The following is a 27,727-nucleotide window of genomic DNA, read 5'->3' as shown; positions in this document are numbered from 1 at the left end:
GAATATATGTATTGAAAGAGGAAAGATTTTTAACCACCTTATACCCCTTCTAGTGCAAAGCAGTATATAAACAAAGAGCTCTAGTTAAAATAGGCCCAGGAATTCAATTTAAAACAAAAGAAAACAAAAACCCTGAAGCAAACCCTCCCACAAGATGATTATCTTTAGCCATAAGTTATAATAATAAGTCAGGAACTAATAATAGATGAATTGGTTGGAATTAGTACTGTATAAAAGTTAAGATTATTATATTCTCTTTCATTCAATTCTTGTCTGACCTATTTTCTCCTATCCAGAGATTTTTCAAATAAAATGACTTGATTATCTGTATAATTTACCTTTCATGTATGTCTTTACTCATTATCAATAATGATAATCTTTTTTGTATTAAGCATATCAAAATGATTTTTTTTGCATGAATCCCAATTTAGATTAAAATGACTTGCTGTAAATCACAAAATTAACAGTAGTCAAACCATCATGAAGTCTCCAAATTCAAGTCCAGTTTTCACATGCTTCATCATCTAATAATATCCTATAATGGAGATGAATTCAGACAGTAAATTAACAACTTACACTGACATAAATAGAATCTGTAGGATTCTAAGAAGATATAAAAGATTAGTATCTGCCCCTGAGAAATTTACAACCTATGGGATTGACAGTATGGAAATAATTATGCTTTTTTGCTAATAATTTTGAAAAAGTATATAAACCACAAATATTTAAACAAATATATTGCCTTATATTATGGGTAAAAATGGTCTTAAATCACAACAAAATGCATTTAATTCAATTTTTAAGTGTCTGAGTGCCTACTAGGTGCAAGTTATTCTGTTGTATTAGGTTATTATATTTTTTATTTTTAAAAACATAACTTAGGAATAAAATATGATGCTTTATTAGATATCTTTTTGTCATCTAAGACTTGCAAATTAACCTAAACTAGGTCATTTATTTCTGAAACTCAGATTTGCCATTCTTTCTTCACTCTTTAGTCCCCTACATGTAATTTGTTCTCTTCACCCGTTTATTTTCATGCATTGCTAGGAGAACAGTGCAGACCAGTCTCATTCCTGAACTGTTTTAATGACAAACCTGTTCAATTCACTCTTTCTCTCTGTCCTTTTTCAGCTCCTGTCTTTATCCCTTCATATGCAAAAAAAATTTAATTGAAAACCATGACCCAGATTTTTGAAGAGACAGATTAACTAGCCATTTTACTTATCAGAAGAGAGGTACTGTTACATAAAAACAACAACAAAAAAAATTATTAACTTGGAGTAATTTATTTATTTATTTATTTGTTTGTTTATTTATACAAGAACCGGGCTACAGTCCAGACACTGGAGGGTGAGAGGATTCACCAGAGACAGAGCAGGGAACAGAACAGGCAGACTGACGAAATATACTGTTGAGGGGAGCAGCGGGCGTGACAGGAGAGGTCTGCTGCGCCATGTGGGATCCTCGCCAGCCAGCCGGGATCAAACTGGCGCTGTAGAGGCTGCGGACAACTTCACAGCGTGGCGCTCAACTGCCTGCACCACCAGGGGAGGCCCAGTAGGAGATATTTGTAAATGTTTTTCCCTATGGTTATGACTTGCCAACCAAAATAAAACTTCTAAACCAGGAAATTTGACATTGGTATGACATGTGTGTATAGTTCTATAACATTTTATCACATGTAGATTTGTTCAGCTACCACCATAAGCAGGATGCAAAATTATCACATCTCCACCAAAACCTCCACTGTACTACTCTCCACCTTCTTTCCAGCCATTCCGAATCCCAGGGAAACCCTAACTTATTGTCTGTATCCGTGGTTCTAACATGTTGAAAGTAAGCATTATATAAAAAGAAACATAGATTATGTGATTTTGAGATTAATTTTTTTCAACTTGGTCTAATGGCCTTGAGATGCATGCAAGTTGTGTGTGCCATATTTTGCTCTGTTTATTACTGAATAGTAGTCTGTGTTATAGATATACTACCATTTGTTTAACATTTTGGTTGTTTACATAGTTTCGCCACTGAGAATAAAGCTATTCACAACAACAACAAAAACTCATTTTACTTTTTTTTTTTATTTTAGAAAGATGATTCACAGGAGCCAGAAAAGATCCTGTCTCCAGATTTTCTTTCAGTTGCCCAAATCACTGAAATGCTAGAAGAGGACATTGATGGGATTCAACAGTAAGCACTTCAATATTATAACCAAATAGAGAACAATTCTAAAATTGACCATGATATGTTATTTTAAACTTTTTCCAAAATACTTGTATTTGTTTTTATATTGGATAGATGGATGGATGGGTAGATGGATAGATGGATAGATCTTTGCACTCTGGAGCACAAAATTTCTCCAACAAATTGATTTTTTGTATCCCTCAGCAATTTTCTTTATGGGAAAAATGTATTTCAAATCAAATGTTAATATTAACTGAAAATAAAGATTTATTGTTCAAAGCAGTCTTTAGCATGTAGTCTTCTAGTCTTTTTCTTTTTCATTCATAAAGCTATCAATATGCACAAGAACCTAAAGAATCTTCTGTCTCATAAGAGTTAACTTGTGGTTTCTGTAAAATTACTATTAAATACATTTTATTATTCTGGAAATCCTGAATATAATCCACCTATGATTTTTATTGGATATGAAGCTATACTAATTATTCCAACTTCATACATTTGGCATTAAAATGTAAATATAACTAAATTTGTAGATAACTATTCTAATATATGTATATCTTCTTCTTAAGGTCATTGATTTCTGCCATAGATCATTTACTAAGAACTCTAGCCACATATAACTATGGACACAACAGTGTCATAAAGATCTTTTTAGTAAGCATTTACTTAAAAAATTATTTTGCTCAAATAGAGGAAGGCTGATTGGCCATAATACATAGAGAATGGGGATGATGTGATATTTTGGCCTGTAATGTCCCAGTGTAAGATTTCTTCAGGTGAGCCCTCTGGATGTAAGCAAGATATTGTGAAGTATAATGGACATATAGAAAATGACTCTGTCAGTGGTTACCATTTACAAATCTTACAAATATTATAGAATAGAGGTTATTTACTACTGAGAAGGAAATGGGACAGATGTCCAAGCTGGAAGAGAAATCTGAGAAAGGGAGGCATATAAAGAGCAAGTAGCTGATACTGACAGGCCTTTTCCCAAGATGCTCTTCACCTCCAGCATCTGTAAATCCTGTTAGAAATCCTGGTAATCTGTAATCTGGACTTTCTTCTCACTATCTTTATCTTTTTAAGTACTTGTCAGTCAGTTAAAAATTTCACAGATTTTATACAAGTATTTCATGGTTATTTTACCACATTAATAGCAATGAATGCTCATTAGTAATTCTTATTTTTAGTGTCAGAATTAATTAGTAAAATGCATTCATGTATTAATACCAACTGATTATGTTTTTCTGTAAAATATTATTTTCTATTTCTAGGTTCTCCCCTCCCCCAAATTACTGATCATTGAAATGCAATAGATAGGCATTTAATACTAGGTAAATTAATACAATGCAAATGACATATATTTAATAGAACTTATTATCTGTTTGCATTAAATATTAAATAAACGATGTTTTATTAAACTCAATTGATATTAAAGTGTTGCAAACAAATGCTTTTTAGCCTATCTTTTTAACCATATCTTAAGTTGCACTATGTATAATTTTTTGTGTGATTATGTTTATTTTTCTGATTATTGCCTCTGTTGTTAAATATCATGATTCTGAAAGTATTTTTGATCTGTAAGAGGTGACACCTCTGACAAAGTAAATTAAACAGAGGGTAAAACAGAGGTTAGCACTATAGAAATAATCAGGTTCAACAGCAGGCTGACTTTTTATAGCATTTCATTAATAAAATTCACATAATCTCAGATTTTAGGACCTCAATTTTGGATCAATGATGCCAGTGTTATGTCAGGAGCCATTTCTTTGCAAAGTAACTTTCTGAATTTTCTTTATATGATTTTCATAACAGTAATCCTGAAATATTTGCACTCACTTTCGATTTAAAATAGCATTATTATAAATAGGGATTATATACTTTTCAAAGTGACAGAAATATAATTTAAATATCCTGTCATCAAATGACAGAAGTATGCCAAAATCATAGAGTCTGAAAGTTATAAACCTAATTAAATAAATTATAGGAAGTCCACACATTTCCCTAACTTTTAAAATTAAAAATGTGCTCTTTGAAGGCAGTCAATGAAGTAGAATGTTAAAATATCATTAAAACATCTTTCTGGTGTACATTTCTGAGAAAATGAAATGTCTAACTACAGTCTCAGGGCCTCCTAACTACTATCAATCATTCACTTTAATGTAACCTGATTTTATTTAGCGATCCACCCAAATCTTTTCATAAAACAGAATAGATACTAAATTGAAAGTCACCACTTAAATACAGAAATAACACTGAGTGATCTTTTAATAACCTTTCTATAACTGGGCCTCTATGAGCATTTCACTTTTTCCTCAAGGCTTATTTCTGCTGCGTGTTATCATATTCAAAAATAAAATGTACTTGAGGAGTATGCAAGTCTATGTAATACTTTCACTGAATTTTTTGGTGAGACAGCGTAGCTAGTCACATCACCCATCACTAGCAAAACACCCTAAACCACTGTAAAGTACTTTTTTCTTTCCCTACATTCAGTCACATTACAGCTATAGTCATCTCTCCCCTTCCATATTTTATCTCCCCCATCCCTGAAAAAAAGTTTGCAAATTTGCCAATAAAATGCGTAGAAACTGTGCTTTCAAATGGCAACAGTTTCTTGCTCCAAATACCTCCCTGCTTAATGTTTGTAGTGAAATGACTGAATAAGAAGAGAAATGGTAGTTTACGTTGACGGTTAAGATTCAGTTGGTACAAAGTAATGGCATCTGGGTGTAGGAGGAGAGCAAAGGTCTGGGGACCTCAAAGAGATTTCATCAAAATATTCTTAGACAAGTAGTTGACTACATTCATATACAATTGAATACTGAAAAAAATGAAAATGAAAAGCAAAGAACACATGGAGTTTTTCAAGCCAAATTTTTTTTTTTTTTAAACACAACATGTAGATGGCAGGTGAAGAATATGCTTAGAAGACTAAGTGCAGAAACAGAAGAAAAAGTTAGATAAAAACTGATTATTAGAGAGGGCATTGATTCTGTAAAAGAAAAGATTGAAGAAAAAATGATAAAGCAGGTAAATAAGATGCCTTTTGAACTATAGCAAGAAAGTAGGGTAAATAAAACCAATATAGAACTATCTTGCTGAAAATAAAGTTGGTAAAGTAAATAGAAGACAAATTTAAGAAAATTTATGCAAAATGCAAATTAAAGCAAATAAAAGATGTTAAAATATATATCCAAAATAGTAAATCAGAAAGAATAATTTAAACTTCATAAAATGGAAGTTTTGATTTTAATATTTCATAGAATAGAATTTTAGGCATACCTATGTCTGGGGTGAAGCGTGTACCTGGAGAAGAAAATAAGCACGGAGGCCTCAGATTTTTCCTTAGCAACATTCAGCTGCAAAAATTATTGGAATGACAAGTAACCTAAATTTGGAGAGTCAATAGAATGTGCTTCCAGAATAAAATACTAATGAGGTTATTTTAGTTAATCCACCTGGATTTTACTTTAATGTGTTGGGTAAGATAGTATTTTATTTTCTATTAAGTAGCCAATTCTCCCAGCACCATTTTTGAAGAGTTCAAACTTTCCTTATTAGTTTGAAATACCTCCTCAGTTACTTACCAAGTTCCTATATACTTTGTGGGCTTGCTACCTCTCTCTTAGCCAATATATTGATTCCATTACAATACCACAAGGTTTTTCACTGTAGTAGAAGTTTCCTTACTGACTTTCACTTAAGACTAAATGACATTGCACATTAAGTATTAAAAACTAAATGCTGCAGACTGATATCCAATTCAAATGAATATGCTTGGTAAGTAAGGTAACTTCCATCCCTTGGAATACCTGTTTATTCATAACCACATCTATGAGTTGAGTGTGTGCTTGACAAAATGTATCAGGATTCTCTTACTTGCATGTAACATAAAAACTAATCATAAAGACTGAAAAAAAAATAAAATATAAATACACAGACATGCAAATGTAAAATATCACATATCAGGAAATTGACTGATAGGTTTACTACAGAGTTGATTGACTCAAGTTCTCAACAGTATCAATAAGAAATGAAGTTAATCTTAGGACTGCTTTTCCTTATGGCTATAAGATGGATACTAGTAGCAATCAAACTTACTTATTTACTGTTTTTAATTTTTTTCCACAGAAGAAAGAGAAAATCACTGTCTGTTATGAATTAGAACAATTTAGGAAAGTGTCAATCATTGATTAATAATTATAGAAAATGCCATATATTAAATGGATTTATTTGGCATTTGGGGAGGGCAGGTAAGAAAGACTTCCATGGTGAACTTAAAATAATCAGAACTCACTTTTGTGGATGAGGTCTGCCCTGATACCACGGATGATGAAATCAATGTTAGTTAAACACAGGATAAGCTTTATTATTCCAAAATTTGTTTAACCCCACTGTATTTATTATTCTTATCATTCCAATGTTATAAATAAGGACTTAATTTTTTGATAATGGGAGGATAAAGTTCACACACATCACACACACATTCCCTCACTCAGAAATCACATATAAGTGATGAGGAAACACATATAAGTGACAAGGAAACACCAAATCTATCTTTGTTAACAGAAAAATATTGAAGGCCCAAATCACAAAATATGATGATGGCAGTCAGAGACATTACAGAGCAAGTAGAAGTACAGGAGAAAGTAGAAGAAGAATATTCATTTTTAGATCTTAGAATGAGCTAAAAATATACTTATTCTCCCAGATGAGGAAAAAAAAAAATTAAACTACTTTTCACAAGTGCATGTTTGCAATTATGGGATCAGGATGTACAGGCTTGTAGCAGGTACTTCTCATATTTATAAAAAGCAGATTGCTTAAGAGATAGTAAAGAGAGCCTATCAGACTTTTTTCCTTTTGCCCCACTAATTCAAAAAAACCGAAGGCTAGGATAATTGACACAGAATTATTTCATACAACAAATACCTTATAACGTGGGCAGGTAAGGAGCCTCCCTGATGGTGCAAGGGCTTAAGTATAAAATTATCTCCAGCCACTGAGTTTGATCCCCAGCCAGGGAGCTAATCCACATGGAGCAGCAGACCTCTCCTGTCTTGCCCGCTGCTCCCCTCAGCAGTGTATTTCAGTCAGTCTGCCTGTTCTGCTCCCCATCTGTCCCTGGTGAATCCTCTCACACCCCACACTTCTGGCCTGGATCCCAGTTCTTGTATGCATATATAAATAAAAAAATCTTTAGGGCCTCCCCTGGTGGCACAGCGGTTGAGTGCTGGGTTGCGAGGCTGCAGCGCCAGTTCGATCCCTGGCCACCGGCGAGGGTCCCACAAAAAAAAAAAAAAAAAAAAAAAAAATTTTAAAAAATGGCCAGTTAAGTAATAAACAAGAAATATGATTACATGCATACAAAGACATTACAGGAAGAAATATAAAAGAATAAATAAAGAAAGCATGACAGATAAAGAATAGACCAGAAAAATAAAATCATAGGTACACAAAAGAATATGGACCAATATTTTAACACAAATTGTAACAACTTATCAAGAAATCACAATAAGAGCATAAAATAGAGATATAAAACTTCAAAGAAAACATAACTGGGAAAAAAAAGGTGATAAAAGATGCTTAAAAAAAAAAGGTGAAATATATTAGCAACCCAAACTCAAGGGAGAATTAACTACTGGAAACAGTAAGGAGCACAGGAGACAGTCATGAGAAAAGTGTATAAAGTGAAAAGAAAATTAACTTGAAAAAATTTTGGAGTTATTGAGAAAATTATAGCTATATTAAAATATACCTAATTGGAATTCTTTAGAAAAAAGAAAAAAAAACTCATAAAATATTTAGCAATCTAGTTACAGAAAATTTTTTTTTAAAAAGTGAACTTGATTGTGTAATTGGAAAAAAGGCATTGAATTTTAGAGGGAAAAAAATACTAGTAAATTGGGCCTCCCTGGTGGCGCAGCGGTTGAAGCCTGGGCTGCGAGGCTGCCCACAGCCTCTGCGATGCAGGTTCAATCCCCGGCCAAAGGCGAGGGTGGCAGACCTCTCCTGCCCCGCCCGCTGCTCCCCTCAGCAGTGTATTTCGTCAGTCTGCCTGTTCTGCTCCCCGCTCTGGCTCTGGTGAATTCTCTCACCCTCCCACGCTTCTGACTGTACCCAGTGCTTGTATGAATAAATAAATAAATCTTTAAAAAAAATACTAGTAAATTTATTAAACATCAAAGATGGAAAAAAGGAAAAAGAGGAGGAAGAGGGGAAGCAGGGCAACAAGAAGAACAAAAAGGAAGGGGGAGAAGATGACTGAAAAGAGAAAAGAGGTCTCTCTAGTCATTCTGGATTTTGATATAATCATGTCTCTTTTTAAGTTATGGGCATTGTGGAATTTTAATTCAAGAAAATTAGCTATGTTTTCCAACCTTCCAAAAAGAAACTCTTCAGTATTTGTGGATTTTCTTTCTTTTTTTTTTTTTTTCCAGAAAATTGGAAAAGTTTTTGAATTTCAAAAATCTTCATACCTGTTTAAAGGAAGCCATTCTGCTAGATTATTATGCATCTGGATTTTGGTGGGCAAAAGGAATGGAATTTTCGATACTTCAATATTCAAAGTTTATGACTTTATTAGATATGTTACTTCATAATCTAAGAAGTAAGTACATTTTTTTTCCTTTTTTAAGAAAGATAAATTTGGTCTCTGGTCTAAATTAATGTTCTTAAGTACAGGTTCCTAATTTTATTATAGTTTCTTTAATGAAAATTACATTTTTTCTTGCATATAGCAAAGATGGACTTCATATCTTTATTGAGTTGTAAAGTTTCAAATAATACTTAACAAGACTAATGTTCTCTGAATAATTAATTTGCCCAATGTATGTTAACTTCTCCATACTACCTACCCCCAAAATAGTCAAGTAGCTTAGATTCGTGAAGATATTTTTTTCTATTGTTTGAGCTATTTTCATCTCCTCTTACCTGTAAACATTAGTGGGCTATTTCAAAATGATTGATATAAGAAGGTGCGTTGATCAGTAACAAAAACCCATTAGAGACGATACTTAGATTGTGTGACTTGTTTTCGTATATAACATTCAAATGCATTACTATAGGAAATTTGGAAAGTTAAAGCAGTTTAAATGTGCTCACTGTTTTGAGAATAAATATATACTGTTTCTTGAAAGAAGGAGAAGAAAAACTATCATTAATTTATTATCAATTCTGTGTGCTAGGCAATATGATTGGCTCTAATCTTTAACATACACTATTAAGTCTCAGAGCAACTCCTACAAGGGAGAAAAAACGGAATAGTGGGGCCTCCCTGGTGATGCAGGCAGTTGAGTGCTGCACTGTGAAGCTGTCCACAGCCTCTGCAGTGTGGGTTCGATCCCGGCCGGCCAGGGAGAATCCCACACGGCGAAGCCAACCTCTCCTGTCTCGCCCACTGCTCAGCAGTGTATTTTGCCAGTCTGTCTGTTCTGTTTTCCACTCTGTCTCTGGTGAATCCTCTCACCCTTCCCACATCTGTCCTGTACCCCGGTTTATTGTATAAAAATAAATAAATCTTTAAAAAAAAAAAAAAAAAACCCAGACTAGAGCAAATTAGTCTAGAGCAAAAGATGTATAGTTAGGAACTGGCAGAACTAGAACATGAATTTCAGACTTCATAACCAAAATGCCATAACCAAAAACTTCAATGTGTTTATAGCTAAATGGAAAGATGCTGGTGTCAATTGGGATGTGACTGCCTACCTGCCTTTCCTCTTTATTTTTTTTAAGATTTATTTATTTATGCATATAAGAACTGGGGGATAGGCCAGAGGTGTGGGGAGGGGTAAGAGAATTCACCAGACACAGAGTGGGGAGCAGAACAGGCAGATCAACTGAAATACACTGCTGAAGGTGGCAGTGGGCGGGACAGGAGAGGTCTGCTGTGACATGTGTGTCACCTCCCTGGCTGGGCATCTAACTCATATTGCAGTGGCTGGGGGTAGCTCTTCTGGGGGTAGCTTGGTAGCACTGTCTTTAACCCCTGCGCCACCAGGGAGGTCCCTTTCCTCTTTATTTTCTTCAATCTTTTGTTTGTATGTTTTGTTTTTTTGTTTGACTTTAATTTCTTTTCTCTTTAATTGGGTAAGTAAAAGAACTGGCTGCCCCTAAACATTGCCACCATTATCCTAGCACAATTTGTGGATGCCTTATGGTCACACAAATTGTATTCTGTTCTGTGTACCAATTTCTGACTAAACTAATGCAGGGGAAGCTGTCAGTGAATTAGCAAAACTACTAAAAAAGCCACTCATGTGCTATGTACCTTTCCTGCCCCAGGCTACCCTTTAAAGGGCAAAAACTGGTAATTATATGAGAAGAAATACATCATTCTTTCCTTTCTCTGCCAGTAGGAGCGTTTTGCCTGGTTTCTTCTCCTTGTTTTACTTAGGTATCTAGTATTGTATTAAAGAGAAATTACTGTGCCAATTGGAGAAAAGATAATTATAATGGTGATGGACAAAACTGTATATTTATTGGTGGATTTCAACTTATCCTGCATGTGGGAAACAAGATGCAAAGCTAAACATGAGAATTCAATCTTTTATAACACTACAATTAGAGATGTATATATTATTATTATTCTTTTCCCCAAATTATATTTAGGCTTCCATCGTTTTATCTGCTCTAGGAGATATAGGTTCAAACCTCTGCAAATATATACTTTCACTCCCTGCCTACCACTTAGGGGTGCTTGTTTTGTTATTAAGATATCTAATAAGTAAAATTGTTTTAATTTCAATTATTGATAATTTCAGTTATTGAACTACAGCCTTCCAAAAAAGAATTCATTTGGGACGCCCCCTTGGTCTTAGACTCAGATCATGACTCCTGAACTTAAGTAGAAACCCTTTTCATTGTGTTATAGCCTGATTATTTCTCAACCTTCAGATCATAATGGAATTAATGAAACAAAATATGATATGGATCAGTAAAATCTCCAAACTTTTGAAAATCAAATAATAATTCTAAACAGTTCATGGAGCAAAAAGAAAGTCTCAACAGCTTTTAGGAAAGTGAATGACAATCAACCACATGAAAATTTGTGTGATACTACTGAATTAGTGATAAGAGGGAAGTTTATGTAAATAAATGTTTAGAAAAGAAAGTCTAAAATTGATCATCTAATCGTATACTTCATGAAACGTTTTAAAAAAGTACAAACCAATCAGTAAAGAAAAAAATAATAAACAGATTAATGAAATTCAAGGCAGAGGGCCTCCCCTGGTGCGCAGGCAGTTGAGCGCCATGCTGTGAAGCTGTCTGCAGCCTCTGCAGTGCCGGTTCGATCCCGGCCCTGCGAGGGTCCCACATGGTGCGGCAGACCTTTCCTGTCTCGCCCACTGCTCCCCTCAGCAGTGTATTTCATCAGTCTGCCTGTTCTGTTCCCCACTCTTTTTCTGGTGACTCCTCTCACCCTCCCACACATCTGGTCTGTACCCCAATTCTTGTATAAATAAAAATAAATTTAAAAAAAATTTAAGGCAGAAAGCCAATGGAAAAAAATGAAATGAAAAACCGGATCCTTGAAAAGATCAATAAAATTGATAGACATGAAACAAAGCTGACAAAAAAAAAAAGACAGCTTATTTTATTATCATCTGCTATAAAAAAAGGGAGTATCACTACAAACACAGCAAACAATAATAGGTTATTAAGAGAATATTATTTATGCACATAAATTTGAAAATGAAGAAGATAGTGATCAGTTTTTCAAAAACTACAAACAAAACTTATTCAAGATGAAATAGATAACCAGAAAATCCTCTATTTAAGAAATTGATTTTTTGCTAAAACTCTGGGGAAAAAAATTGCAGACCCAGATGTTTTCACTGGAAAAGTCTTTCAAATATTTAATGAAGGAAAAGCAACAATTATACATAATCTCTTCCAGAAATAGTAGAGGGAAGAATACTTATAACTCATTTTTCTGACACTAGAATTATCTTCATACTAAAACCCAACAAAGACAGTAGAGGGAAAGGGGATAGTAGAAAGAGAGAAATAAGGAGAAAATTAGAATTAAAGGAGGATGAAGAATGAATACAAAGAAAGAGGAAGAAACTACAGACCAGTATCCTTCATGAGCAAGACATAAAAATTCTCAACAAAATATTATCAAAATGAATCAAGCACTACATAAAAATAATATTACAAATGATCAGTTGGAGTTTATTCCAGGAATCCAATGCTGTTCAATAATTGAAAATCCCACTACTGTGAGTAGTCTGAAGAAATCCCACGTGATCACATAAATAGATAAAGAAAAAGCGTTTGATAAAATACAAGATCTTCACATTCTTATTTTTAACAAAATCAGAAAACTGAAGAAGTGGTATTCCTCAACCTCATAAAAGATATCTACAAAAACCTATAGCTGCCATCATAATTAGTGGTGAAAGAACAGATGCTTCCCCCATAACATTAGAGCCAAGACAAAAGCTGTACTCTCACCACTCCTATTCAGGCAGGACTATATGTGAGCAATATATGCAATGTGGTAAGAAAAAGGAAACACATGCAGATTGGAAAAAAGGATATAAAACAGTCTCTGTTCTCAGTTAAAATGTTTGTCCATATAAAAAAAAATCATAGGATCAAGAAATCCTAGAACTGCTAAATTTAGCAAGGTTGCAAGAATAAACTCAAAACACAAAAGTCTGTTGTGTATCAACATGTTGACATTATACATTGGATATCAATATTTTAGCAAATGATGTAATTTATAAGACTTCAAAAAATAAAAAAGTACTAAGCATATGTCTAATAAAAATATATGTGATTTATATGATGAAAACTACAACACATTATAAAAGTTGAAAAAGAAATCTAAATAGGTGGAATGACATACTGTGTTCTTGATCTGGAATTCTCCACATGATAAAGATGTCAGTTCTTCCCAAACTGATATTTAGATTTACTTCAAATCCCAGCCAGGCTTTTTCTAGATATACTCAAATTGAATTTAAAATTTGTACAGAAAGTCTAAGGAGCTGGAATAGCTGAAACAATTCTGAAAAATAAAATTAAAGCTGATTAAGTCATTCCACTCAATTTTTTTAAAATACATCCCCGTTAACCGTTAACTGGCCAGAGATGCAGGGGGTGAGAGGATTCACCAGAGACTAGAGTGGGGAACAGAACAGGCAGACTGACTGAAATACACTACTGAGGGGAGCAGCAGGCGAGACAGAAGGGGTTTGCTTTGCCATGTGGCTTGCTCCCTGGCCAGCTGGGGATCAAACTCATGCTGCAGAGGCTTCGGATTACTTCATAGTGCAGTGCTTAACTCCTTGTGCCACCAGGGAGGCCCCCTTCCACTCAATTTTAAGTCTTATAAAGTTATGGTAATAAATTGATGTGAAATTGGCCAAGGAATAAATACATAGATCAGTGGGCAGAAGACGGACATTAGAAAAAGACTCGGCAAAAGTGATCATTTGATTTTTTTACAAAAGTGCAAATTCAGTTCAATGGAGCAGGATAGACTTTTCAACAACTATTTTTGAAACAATGGTTTGTTTATTGAAAACAAATTACATCTCAACCTAAACCTTTCATAGAAAATAATTAACTCAAATTTCATTATACATAGAAATTTAAAATGTAAAATTGTGCATCTTTTAGAAGAAATCATAGGAGAAAATCTGTGATTATTCAAGAAGTTGCTAGACATGACCCCCAAACATGACCCATAAAAGAAAAATTGATAAAGTGGACTTCAACAAATTTTAAAACTTTTGTTAGAAGAATGGAAAGACAAGTTACAGGCAGGAAAAATTATTTGCAAATCACTTCTCTGACACAGGACTTGTATCCATATCATATAAAGACCTCTAAAACTAGGAATGAGAAAATAATTCTCTTAAGATGCTCAAAACTGCTATGAGGAAAGCATGTCTAGCTATGAGGAAAGCATCAGACAAACCCAAATTGGGGAAATTGTTCAAAATATATGGCAGTACTCCTCAAACTGACAAGGTCACTAAAATAAAGAAAAATCTAAGAAAACAGTCCAGGGGACCCTCAGGAGACAGGAGTTCTAAGTGGTGTCCTGGATAAGATCAGAAACAGGAGCTAGGAACAGAAAAAATGAGATTAAGTAAAAGTTAAGAAATTCCAATAAAGTGTGAATTTTACTTAATTATAATGTATAACTATTGATTTACTGGCAGTGAAAAGTGTACCATAATGGTGCAAGATGTTTACAATACAGAAAGCTGTGAGGTGGGGTATACAAGGTATATAATAATTCAGTGTACTATTTTTGTAATTTTTCTATAAACATAAATCTATTCTAAAATTGTTTATTTTTGAAAAATGGACAAAATATTTAGGCATATACTTCACAAAAGAAGATATAAGGATAGCAAATAAATTCATGAAAAGAAGATGTCAGCATCATTAATCATAGGGAAATGTGGTTTAAAGGTACTATATATGGCACCACTGCACCTCTGTTTGAATGGCTACAACTAAAAATACTGACAATACCAAGTTCTGACGAGGCTATGAAACAACTAGAACTCATAGCTTGCTTGTAGAAATGCAGAAGGGCACAGGGATTTTGGAAAATGTGAAAATTGTGGGCAGTTTTCAATGATTATGTGGACCATCAATCCCACTCCTAGCCATTACTCTAAAGAAAGGAAAGTATATGTTCACACACACACAAAAATCTATTCATGAATGTTCTGTAGCAGTTCTGTTCGTAAGTGGACCAAAGTGAAAACAATTTATGTCTGTCAAAAGGTGAATAAACAAAACTGTGGTCTGTGTATCCCATGAACGTGCACGGGCACACTACTCAGCAATTAGAATGAATGAGTCATGATACACAACTTGGATTAATCTCAGTAGCATCATTGATTTGAAAGGTTGTATACTGAATGGCAACCTTTTATGGTATAGTCTCAAAAAGATAAAACCATGGTGATGAAAACCATATCGGTGGTTTCAGAGGTTTGGACAGGCAGAGGGCATGAGGAATGACATGGAGTGTTTTGAAGTGATGGAACTGTTCTATATCCTGATGGTGGTGGTGGTTACCTAATATTCATGTGTTCTATATTTTGTAGTACTAGACACCAAAAGGAAAAGTCAATTTCACTGTATGACAATTTCTTTAAATATTTTGATATAAAATGATAAAAGATGTAATGTAAAAGAAGATTTATCTACTCTAAGCAGAAAGAGAAATAATGTAGGAATAGATGTTAAAAAGAAAATCAAGTTCTGCATGAAGAAACTTCAGAGCACTATTGGTCACAAAGGAAATTTTAAAGCATTTGGAAAAAAGCCTCACAACATTCTTTGAAAGATTCAATAACATAAAGATGCTAAATCTCCTCAAGTTAATTTATCCATTCCAATAAAAGTACTAACAGATTTTTGTTTGTTTGTTTGTTTGTTTTGACTAGAGGTTAGTTACTAGGCAAGTTGACTTTAACAAAAATATGGAAAATAAACAAAAAGGATATCCAGAAAACCTGTCTTTAAAAAGTATAATTATGTCATATTTTGTGACTAGTAGTATTAGTAGCAATGTTACAGAATTTCAAATATTCTAACACAGTGCTGAATGACTAGACATGAAACAAGACAGAAAGGAACAGGACAGAAAGTTCAGAAATAGATCCCCAAGCTTTGGAATTAAGTATATGATAAAATAGCATCTCAAATCTGTAGCTCAAAGATGTACAATTCAGTAAATAGCATTGAAACATCTGGATATCCATATATAAAAGAATAAAATAAAATTGAATCCAAATCTATCTCTGTTCATAAACCAGAGTATATTACAAATAGACCAAAAACATATATGTAAAATAAAGTGGAACTATAAAAATGCTAGAGGAAAACCTGGGCTAAGTTCTTTGTGATCTTGGTTGAGAAGGTCTTTATAATTGTGCCTCAAAAACTTCAAAGTCATAACAAAGATAGTTAAATTTGATATATGAAAATCAAGAGTCTACAAAGAAAAAATACCTAAAACAATCAAAAGAAAATTAGAAACTGGAAAATTTATTGTATCTCAGACAGCAGCAGATGATTAAGTTCCACAATATAAAAAAATCATGCAGAAACCAAGAAGAAAAACACCACTAATGCAGTAGGAGAATATGCCAAGGATACGATTGCGTAAGTACAAATGAATCTTAAATGAATGAAAAGTTCAGCCTTAAGAATATTAAGAAAAGTCTTAGCTAAAAATACACAGAAATGCCTTTTGTCATATATCCGATTGGCAACACTCTAAATTTTTGGGAGGATTCTCAACTGTCAAAGCTGTAAGAAAACAGATACCATCATACTGTTAATGCAGGTATACATTTAAAAACTCCTGCAGAGTGTAGGTTAGCAATTATCTGTGAAATATGCAAATATGTGGTCCCTTTCCCCCAGTAATTCCACTTTTGGTAACTTATCTTAGCTATCCACTTGCATGCATAAACTTGACTTGCAGTCATGTTTATAAAACAAGAGATTAGGAATGTCAGATGGAGACATAAGTGTGAACTCATGTTTAGTTTAATATAGATACAGATGGGTAATTAGCTAATTGGCTTAGTTATATTTGTATTTTATATTTGTGTATTATACACATAGACACTCATGTACTTAGCTATCTCCACTTGGAAGACCTAGAGGTAATGACATACTGAAGCAATGGGCATGCCCAATACCCAAGTCCTGGTTTATAATTTTTTCTGTAATAGAAAGAACCAGAGCTCTGTAGGGAAATGTCTGATTGTAGCTCTGGAACAGGGGACATGGAAAATGAGCATGGGGCATTTTGTATAGTGGCAAAATTAAATGCTTAAAAATCAACATGATGGGGCCTCCCAGTGGCGCAGTGTTTGAACACCCCGCTGCGAAGCTGTCCACAGCCTCTGCTGGTTTGATTCCCCGCTGGCCAGGGAGAACCCCACAGAGCGCAGCAGACCTCTCCTGCCTCGCCCGCTGCTCCCCTCAGCAGTGTCTTTGGTCCGTCTGCCTGTTCTGCTCCCCGCTGTAGCTCTGGTGAATTCTCTCACCCTCCCGTGCTTCTGACCTGTACCCCAGTTCTTGTATAAATAAATCTTAAAAAAAAAATCAACATGATGGTGGTTATATCAGAGGGATACAGAAGCCAGCTAAAAAAGATCCCCAATGTCCATGGTCGGAACAATTTTAACAAATTTTGGATTATAAGCCAAAAAAAAAAATTAATAGCCTTACTGATAGATGAATCAATGATTGAATAAATAGGCAAGTCTCCCAAAAGTTTGTGTAGATGCTTCACCCCCATGAAATTGAAGTACATATCCTTACCCCTTAAGGGTGGATTGCACATAGTGACATCCTTTGGAAGGAACTTATCCCCAAAATGGAATACTATTCAACTGTAGAAAGGGAAAAATTGAGGAAACATTATAGACATTGGATGGGAAACTGTGTACCACTTTTTTTAGTGAGATTTTGATGCATAATTGTATGCTTTTCTTTATAAGAGAACCAAAAATCAAAAAGCTATGTATGTTTTATATGCTATCATACAAAGAAATGATGGAATAATACAGGAAAAAAACTAACCATCAAACTTTTCTGTGGGGTCGTAGACATTTGGGCAAAAGGGTTGGAGAAGGTCTTTCTGGAATATATCTTCCTGTGTATTTTTGAACCATGTGAATATATGATCTATGCAAAAATTGTTAAAAGCTTCTTCCCTTTTTACTAAGCTTTGCAAACTGTGAACTAAGTATTCACAAACTAGAAAGAGCATAAAGAAAAGTAAAATTTTTCATGAATCTCACATCCAAATTTGACAATATTTCTACTTTAAACATCTTCCATCACTAACAACTGACTCAAGAAAATTTCTTTTACATGAAACTTTATATTGTTGACATAATTCAAAAATGAATTTTTAAAACTTGATGTGAATCCATTCAACTACTTGTAAACCATGAGAGAGTAAAAGTACATATGTAAAACTTAACCAGAAAAAAAAGCAAGTCTTTCCTTCTTGCAGAAAGAAAAATCCCCTTAAACCTTTAAACATAATAAGGTTCTAGTTATCATCAGGAAAGAATGTAGTCTTAGCCAACTGTGCCAAGGAAGGAGGCAAAGTGTGTTTATATTTAAACTGAGGGCTGGTGGAGTCCTGAGCACACTGTAATACTGAGAACTCCCATTCAGCAATATCTTAATAGAAAAAGGCACTTAAGTACACTGTCTGAACTGTTAGCTGTAGTGCAGTTGACCATTATAAAGTTCTAGATGGGAACTCCATTTTATACTGACTCAGTTTCTCATCTGTTTCTTGTCTCAAATTTGTACTGCAGTTATCTACAATACAAGGCATTCTGCAATCACCCCACCTGGAACAAATTGGATCAAACTAAAAGATTATAGAACATAGAATTGTTGTATATATATATATTTTACATCATTATTTATTTTTAAACAATATTTGCTCCCCTCACCCCAAGATAAACTCATGCCATTTGCAGCAACATGGATGGAGCTAGAAGGAATTATGCTCAGTGAAATAAGTCAGAAGGAAAAAGAAAAATATCGGATGGTTTCACTTATAGGAGGAATATAGGGGAACCAAATAAGACATCAGTGTAGAACATAGAATTTGAATAGTTATCTTAACAGTATTTATTTGGTGGTCAAGTTTTTCCAAGGCTTGACCAAGGACCTGCCATAGTGTAGTAGGTGGGCTGGAGATTTGGCTCCTATGCAGATCCATACGCCTGGAGTGATTACACTATACATAACGTGAATGTTAGTAAATGACAATAGAATATTTTTTAGTTCTGTGAGGGTGATTTGTTTTTCCCCCAAACAGGAATTATTATAATAATAGGTAACATTTACAGCAGAGTAACTTGTGCTAGTCAGTGTCCTTTGCTACCCAAATACTATTTCACTTAATCCTCACATGGTTTGTGATGGTTCTATTGTTCTCCCCATATTAAATAATCAGAAAAAAAATAAGTGAAATTTAGAGAGGTTAAATAACTCTTTAAGCGTCGAAAATAAGGATCAGCCCCAGCAAATGAGAGCCCAAGACCTAACTATTACATCCAATATACCTGATGTCAGACTGAATTCTAGAAAACACGCTATACATATTAATTACTAACATATGTATCATTTCAGTCTACCAAGAGTTTCACATCCATTTCTTACTTGATACTAACAACAGTGCTATGATATTCAAAATTGATATTATTCTCCTTTACAGATAAGGAAAATGAAACGCAGATCACCTACCTTAAAAGTGGCAGTTATGAGTTACTATCCTAACTCTTCCCACTAATTATAAGTTTAGTGTGTTCTTTTATTACTGTAAATTTTCAAGAATAAATTTTATTTCTAACAGCCCTTATTATTTAAATGGTTTAATCTTTCCAATTTTAATCATATCACTAAATGATTTCTAAAAAAGCAAATATTTCAGTTAGATAAGTGAAATGATAACTTTCCTAATTTTTAAAGCCATTATCTATAGAAATACATTAGACATAGAAAAAGAGTTTTAGAGTCAGTTATATTTCAACATAAGAAATAGTCATATAAATGTATTTTTGTGCTTCATAAGTATAATTACATCTAGAATTATAATCAATTATCTAAGAATTTCTTTTTCTTCTGTAACTCTAATTAATATCATCTTATTAATAAAATGATTCAGATTTTTAATCCATTCAATTCTGAATTGCTTTTATCCAACAGACTTTTTATTTCTAAAATTACTCCCACTGTTTTCAAAAGAAGTTTATCATGGAAAAGGAAATGTACAATAATAATTGAGCTTCACTTAGGGTGGTATCGGAAAGCCTAGTTATCCAGCAATAGTTCATCTATCTTACATACTACATAAAAGATGATCTGGAAGGAGGCTATGAAAAATAGGCCAATTGTTGTTCATTAAATCTTATTTTAATTGCTGCATAGTTTCCATCCTTTCTAGTGCTTACAAATAGAAAAGTAAACACATTACAAGATTATAATAGTCTTTATTATAGTATCTTCCTAAAATTTTATATGACTTTACTGTCATTTCATTAGTAATCTGGGGGCACAGACCTTAAGTCACAGAGAGAAAGTATAGCCACTGAAGCTGGAAATGGCTGGTCCAGCAATCAGCCTGTGTTCTCAAGGCCCCTTTTCTTTCTCCCCTAGAATTTCCCTGAAAAAAATTCCTCCATAGTGAGAAGTGGAAAACTTACTGACAGTTTCCCAAGAGAAATAGAGGTTTGGTGAGGATTGGGAGAATGGGGTTCACAAGAAGCAGCACCATTCTCCCCAGAACCCTCAGCTAGGCCCCCAACTGGATTCACCTTCCACAAGCTGGTTGTGCCTCCTTTTCTCTGGAAACTTTGAACTCTCACCTCCAGGGGCCACATACTCATCACTCTTAAGCAAGTACAGGGCATTAGTTACCTGGATTCACCCTAGGTGTGCAGGAAGTGATGTGTGTCTGTAATATGTCGTCTACCACAAGTAAAAATAATATAACCAGAGAGGGAAAAGAGATGGAAGTTAATATTTGTATCACAGAAACAATGAAAGTTAAGTCTAAGGCTTTTGACATTTATCTACATTTTTTTTTAAACTGGACATGTGCCATTGAAGATCGTTTTGCTTCATCGTTTGTTTTTAGTTGTAAGAGAATGGTGTAAAATCATTGCTTGTTTATTTTTGGTAATGGTGGCAAAGTGATGTCAGTTTCACTGTTTTTGCACTGTCATCTGGCTCTCACCACCACCACCATGCAAACATTTGAGGAACAGCTTACATGAGTTATAAGTCTGTAGCTTGGAAAAGAAAAAAAAATCTTGATGTTTTACATAAAAATCCATATTTCTGGCTTCTATTGAAAATTTTCAGAATCAAGTTCACACATGGCAACAATCAGCTAAAGCCAAGTGTTGGTTGACTCTGTTCGTTTACATTTTCAGCTCTGAGTTCAGCTTCACTGTCAAGATGATTGAATCTATCATATAGACCTTCCTATCCAGATAATCCAACCAACTTTGGTGTCATTTCCCTATGTGCTTTATTCTAAGATCATAAAAAATATCTCTTTTCTATTTAAATTAATCTAGATAGATTTTGATTTTTTAATCTTAAAATGGATATAAACTCTTAGATAATTGTGTAACATTAAAATAATTTACAGTTATTGACTGTGTCAGCTGTTATTCTTTTATGTGCAATGTACTTATTAATTTATCACAAAGAAGCAACAATATTTGTCCTCACAAATACTGCAAAAGTAATTTTTGCACATCAAGGACATCATGAATTATTTTATTCCCAAAACATCTGTTAAAATTATACTGAGAATTTTCTGGATTTTATTTCAGCACTGCATATGTCCTTAGAAGATAGCATAAAATGGCTTGGAGAAGTGATGGCTCAAATAGGACCATCCCATTCACCAGATAATGAGAAATGTAATATTTTTGATGTAAAACAAGCTAATGCTATCATTGACTACATAAAAATCAGGTATGGATTTTTTTCAATAGCATTTCTTTTTTAATTTCTATATTCTAGAAAATGTCTACTAAATAGAAACTAATTCAATTTTAGCAAATTTAGTTGCTTACATAATTTATGCAATAATTTGCCCCACAATAATTAGGTTATATTCAAATCTTATGTCTAGTAATTAAACGTCAGGACATTGAATATTTTGACTAACTTTGCATTCTTAAGAGGTGGTTTGTGTTTGATAAATATAATTTCATCTAGAATTATAATTATCTAAGAATTTCTTTTTTCTCTGCATCTCTAATTAGTACCATTTTTTTAATAAAATTATCTTTCAGATTAATCAGATTTGATTACAATAGATGGTATTTTAAGTAGTTGACCTTGACATAAAAATTTTAAAGAGCATTATTCATTTCCATCAAAAAAAATTATTTTAAATGCTTTGTGCTAGAAATTGAAGAGATTTATGAATATACATCATCAAATTTATTATATGCCCTGAAATATTTCACAGTATTGACCAATTAAACTCATTAGGGCTTTTGTTCTGCTTACAAAATGGTGGTAGATGGAGGGAAAGTATTTTTTTACAGTGACTCTTCATTGGTGAACTAAGAAATCTGTCTTTTTATGTAATCTGTCACATGGTTTGCATTAGAATCATACGTTTCTCCCAAGGGACATTTTTAGAGTTTGCAAATATTTAAACAAGAGTTGGTAAAATTCTTTCTTTTCCTTAACTAAAAGTTTTTGCAGAATATCTTTGTTCTTTTAATAGTATATACTGCAGTGTTTTCCAACTTTAAACTTTAAAATTCCCAAATAAAGGGTGCTACATGATGTCCGAGGCATGCTCACGATTTGCTTGCCAAAGATCCTGGTTATATAGTCTGGGGGCTTTTTAAATATTAATGTGTTTAAGATGAAAAAGTTTATATACTGGTTTCTGGCATGAATTAGTAATGGCATGTGATATATTATGTTTTTATATAATAGCATTTGATATAATATGATTTCTTAATATAAAAACATACCCCCTAATGTGTGTCTCTCATTAAAAGCCACAGAGGTCTTCATATTGATTAGAATAAGGCAAGGGCCTTGTGTAGGGAGCTGGGCGGAGTGAAGATGCAGAGTTGGATGAGAACCTGTTCCCCAGGGTCTTTCTGCCCATCAGATTTGGGAATCAGTGGAGGAGGGGAATTCTCTGTACATTTCCAATATATGACATCCTTCTTCCCCTTTTCTCTAGATTTGAACCTACCACATCTTTCTTGTAGAAAACATTTTTTTACAGCTGAGCTCTAAATCCACAAAGTTTATAACAGGCACGAGGAGTGATAGTTAACCATAGCAGTAAAATTCAGCAGGCACATCAATGGCACCTTTTGGATGGTAAAATAAATGTGGTGCCCCTTCTTTTTCATCCCATCTCTCTGGACAAATGTTCATCAATTTATGTATTTATTTTTTAAAGATTTATTTGTACAAGCACTGGGTACAGTCAGAAGCACGGGAGGGTGAGAGAATTCACCAGAGCCAGAGCAGGGAGCTGAGCAGGCAGAAGAAGGACAGAAGTACACTGCTGAGGGGAGCAGTGGGCAGCAGGAGAGGTCTGCGTGCCATGTGGGACCCTCACCCAGTGGCCGGGGATCAAACTGTCGCTGCAGAGGCTGCGGGCAGCTTCGCAACCCAGCGGCTCAACCGGTGCACCACCGGGGAGGTCCCATCAATTTATTTTTTGACCTTTCATTTCAGAAAATGGTTAAGTGAGGAGGAAATGTCAGTGTTAGTTACCTTCAGCTCCTAACCACTGTAACTTCACATACCAATGATCCTTAATATGACTTTTCTCTATCACCCCTCTTACTTGAGAGACAAGTCAAATAAAGTAAATCAGAACTATTTCTGATACTGTTCAATCGTCATATTGTGATTTTAAAGAAATTATGCATATTTAAATGTCCTGGTTACAGAAAATATCAGTTAGTGGGATATCTGGAACTGATACTGAAATTGTATAAAGGAAAATGTGCTTTTCTGCAACACCTGTTCAAAATGCCTCATAGGTCCACAAATGTAAGTTTAATGGCAATTAAATCATATAATACTTTTCATTTTAATGACTACAAAGAAGTTTTATAAATATGAAGCTAACTCAATTATCAAAAGTATAAGACTGTTTCAATTTAACTGATATTAAGTTTACTCAACCGGTGAAAGCTCTAGTCAATTTAGAGAGAACACTTTTTAGAACATGACCCATAGCACATGAAATTTAACTGACAATAAAATTGAAATTTCATTTGATACTCTTAATATAGTCTAAATTATATATTGTCATGAGTCCCCCTCAAACTACTGTTAAGCACTGACTAATCTACTGGTGTAATAATATACATGTGTATGTGTGGTATACTGTATGCAAATATAAATACTACTGCAGCTTTTTATTATGACATCATTTAGATATATATCTGGTCCAAATATTCTTCTGTCATTAGCAGAAGTTCCTACCTATCTCCTGGGAATGCAGCATACACAGACAAATAAATACTTGATGTAAGAAAAATAACATGCCCTATACACAACAGAATATCACACTGTTTGACATGAGGCCAGATGTCTAAATTCATTTCCATTCTTAGTATTCACCCTTTGATTTAGAACTAAAAAACAATGTTTGACAAAATAGTCTAGGAGCTTTAGTCAGCCAGAAGGCTAAATAAAAAGAGAGGAAAATGTATTCCTATAGCTAACGTCACTTTGCTCCCATGAGAGGTCATTTCATAGTTCCCTAGTAAAATTAGAAACCCCAACCAAGATGGGGGCCAGAGTGAAGCAGTGGGGTTGACTTGTCCTGCCTCTGAGTAAGTGCCTTGTTAGACACCTCCCTCCCCAGGTCTGCTTCACTCTAGTCCTGACCTTGCCCCAGTCTTGCATTTCTGACCATTACAGCCAAATTATGCATTATTTTCATTGTAAGAAAGTGCATTTACCATCTGCCATGGGATACTCTCACTCCTGGATACAATGAAGAGAATAAAGCTGAAAAAGTATGAAATTTCAGGAAGGAAGTTTTATGAATTAACTTCTTTGTGTGATGAAGATGGAGAAAGGAAAATTTTACACTCCTTCACCGAGGGAAAGTCAAGCTATTTCCAAAATACAGTCTTTAATGTCTCCACTCACATCAGTTATTGCCAGTGTAATATTTTTAACCTTAAAGCTTTCTCTAGGTAACCAGTATTAAGGGAGGGAGAGTCTGAATTTATTTTACTTCATTGAATCATCAGACTTCACTAATCTTGATGTATTTTCCAGCCAACAAATCAAAATAATGTCAAAAGTTAAGCTAGTTTTCTGAATGTTGATGACTAATTTGAATGTACAAGGGTTTTTTTTCCAGAAATAAATACCATGACTGAGTCTGCACAGCCATCACGTTTTAATGAATTGTGTTAGGAGTGAGATCAACTGCTAATATAACTCAGAGAGACCCAGCTGCCTGAGGATTTCTTCATTGATTTCAAATGAATTGAAACTTTGATCCATTACAGCGTTCAGGAGAAGCCATTATTATACATGCTCTGTAGCTACATTTTGCAAATGTTAATTTCTCAGTTATATTAAAATCAATTTTCTTAAATAGCAAAAATCACCAGAGTGAAAGAGAAACCACTAAGACAATTTTTTGTTCTTAGGCATTTTGCTGTATTATGAGTCTATTAATTTTCCAACCAGCAGGAAGAGAATTAGAAAAATTCAAATATTATCACAAACAGGATATTAGAAGTCAGCCCTTCGGTAAATTTTAAGCTCTCAATAATACATTGCTGATTTTCAAACTGACAAGAAACATTTGTTTTAAGAAACGTATCCTCTGTCTCTTTATAGTTTTTATACACTGACCATTTAGCTTTTAGGGTAGAAACTAAAGAAAGTAGCCTTCTTAAACTCATTTCCCTTTGATGTGTGATTGAATATTCTACAAGGAAATCAAGCATCTTCTAATGGATTTCAGTTCATGTTGCATCATTTTTCAGGTGTTATCAGATTAATTTAATCTTGAAACAGTTTGAGAATGTGAGAAGTAATTGCTATGGAAGTAGGTTACATAACTCAATGCCATTCATGCCAGAGGAAATTGACTTCAATTTGGAGCAAAACATGAAAAATAATGTGAAGTTTAGTGTTATTTGGGGGCAGTGTATTATTTAGTCTAAAAACAAGAAAATTCAAAATATAATCTGATTGTTCCCTTATCCCAAAACTACCCACTTATTGCAGATTAATTTACAGATATTGTTTTAGGTACTGTATTACATTGTCAAGATCTCAAAAACTAAGACTTTAATTTTGTACCACTTCCTGGACAATTTAGTTTTTAATAAAGGAGGTGACTAACTCTGTTGTTAATATTTAATGTCTTTAGCTTGGTCAACATAAATGACTTTCCTTTTATAAATACTTTTACATAGTTCCTTTTTTCCCCTGAAGTGAATTTATCTAAGTTGCATATTTATTTTGTATTTCAGTTTATTTCAACACTACAAGCTATATGAGTTCCTGTTCTATTCTTCCAGGGAAGAAATTGTGATAGGAACTGAGGTAAGTAATTTATCTAGATGGAACCAATTAAGCTGAATCACTTAATGCATGCTGATCAGCATCTGGATCTTTAGCTGCTTAAAGCAACTTCTTGTCAAGATTAGTCAAGTGTTAATATAACCAACTACTAGTTTGCAAAAAGAATAATTACATAAAGTGAGCTTTGGACTAAGAAAATAAGCTGTCTCTTGGCATTAAAAGCATTGTTAATCACATATACTTTATGTATTTATGGATTATTTGACAAAGCTCAATTGGATAGGGTATGTATGTCTTCATATAAATAAAATCAGAAATAGTGAGATGAATTAAATTAATTCAGTTAAATCTGTTCAAATTTCACATTTCCAGTCTACTCATTGTTTAAAGTCTAATTCAATTCCCACTTCCTCAGTGAAGCAAACCTTCCTTAATTGTATTGCATATATAAGAAGGTTTTAGGCAAACTCTTTAATCATATTCTATTATTTTATTCCACTTGATTTCTTTCGGCTGAATATTAGCTACCTTACCCCACCAATAAGCACACATGTAGGAACTGTATTATATGGTTTTCTATTTGTTTCCTGTGGATTGATATTATTAATACAATCCAAAAGTAATGTCCTTGAAGGCAAGGATCATGTGCTGGTTTTCTCCCACAACATATACAGCAATACAGGATATAGTAGTCACTCAGTAAAATGTACAGGAGTGCTTATAATATTCTCAGTGACAGCACTTGTAATATTAATTCTTCAATAAATGACCAACCCAAAGACACCTATGAATAGCCTCACGTCTAATCATCTAGTTGTAATTACTAGATATGAATCCTGAGTAAAAGAACATCTTATGGAGGCTAAAGATTCCATAAAAAGTGTTCTTTAGGCTCTTAATTATTTTAGAAGACTATACTTAGAAGTATCAGGAATAGGTGTGGCTGTGGTCAGAAATAAACAGTGAATAAGGGATATTTTCTTTATCTTTAGAATTTTCTTAATAGTAAGAACAGATAGAATGGTCAACTCTTCTGTCTTCCAGAGTGTTATTATTCTGGAGTATATAAATTGCTTTCTTCATAAACATCTCGGTCATCATTACTCATCTCCCATTTGGTAATTATTCTAATGCCAGCCTTTTAAAAGTGATTTGAAGGAAAACAAGTAACCCTTTTTTATTTTTGACTCTCCTTTTAATTTCCCCTTTGTAATTGCCTTATACTGTAGCTTAAATTAGGTGTCCCTTAACAGTTTCCCTGAAAATGTTTCCATTTCAGAATTATATCATACAGTGTGACGGTGTTGCAATAATAATCAATTTGGAGTAGAACCCTATCTCATGTCTTCAGTAAAACTTTGGGAAATGAAAGTGGTTTCAATAGCAGCATGAGCAGATATTTAGAATCATCAAGAGAAAAAATCATAAAGGATTCCCTTTTCCT

The 27,727-nt window shown here is 33.8% G+C and overlaps 1 protein-coding gene across 1 annotated transcript in view; it reads left to right on the top strand.

Annotated features, from left to right (window-relative positions):
* CABCOCO1 (ciliary associated calcium binding coiled-coil 1) overlaps positions 1-27,727 on the top strand; it is a 108,364-nt gene that overhangs the window by 6,051 nt on the left and 74,586 nt on the right. Inside the window, exons 2-5 of the mRNA XM_037496970.2 lie at positions 2,093-2,193; positions 8,631-8,800; positions 21,561-21,705; positions 26,232-26,304. Of these exons, the coding sequence (XP_037352867.1) occupies positions 2,093-2,193; positions 8,631-8,800; positions 21,561-21,705; positions 26,232-26,304 (489 nt within the window). The remainder of the gene's footprint in view (positions 1-2,092; positions 2,194-8,630; positions 8,801-21,560; positions 21,706-26,231; positions 26,305-27,727) is intronic.

Source organism: Talpa occidentalis, unplaced genomic scaffold (genome assembly GCF_014898055.3).
Source record: "Talpa occidentalis isolate TD23 unplaced genomic scaffold, MPIMG_talOcc4v2.1 talOcc4.8, whole genome shotgun sequence".
Lineage (NCBI taxonomy): Eukaryota > Metazoa > Chordata > Mammalia > Eulipotyphla > Talpidae > Talpa > Talpa occidentalis.
Note: the sequence above shows the minus strand (reverse complement) of the source record. Positions and strands in the feature narration are given on the sequence as shown.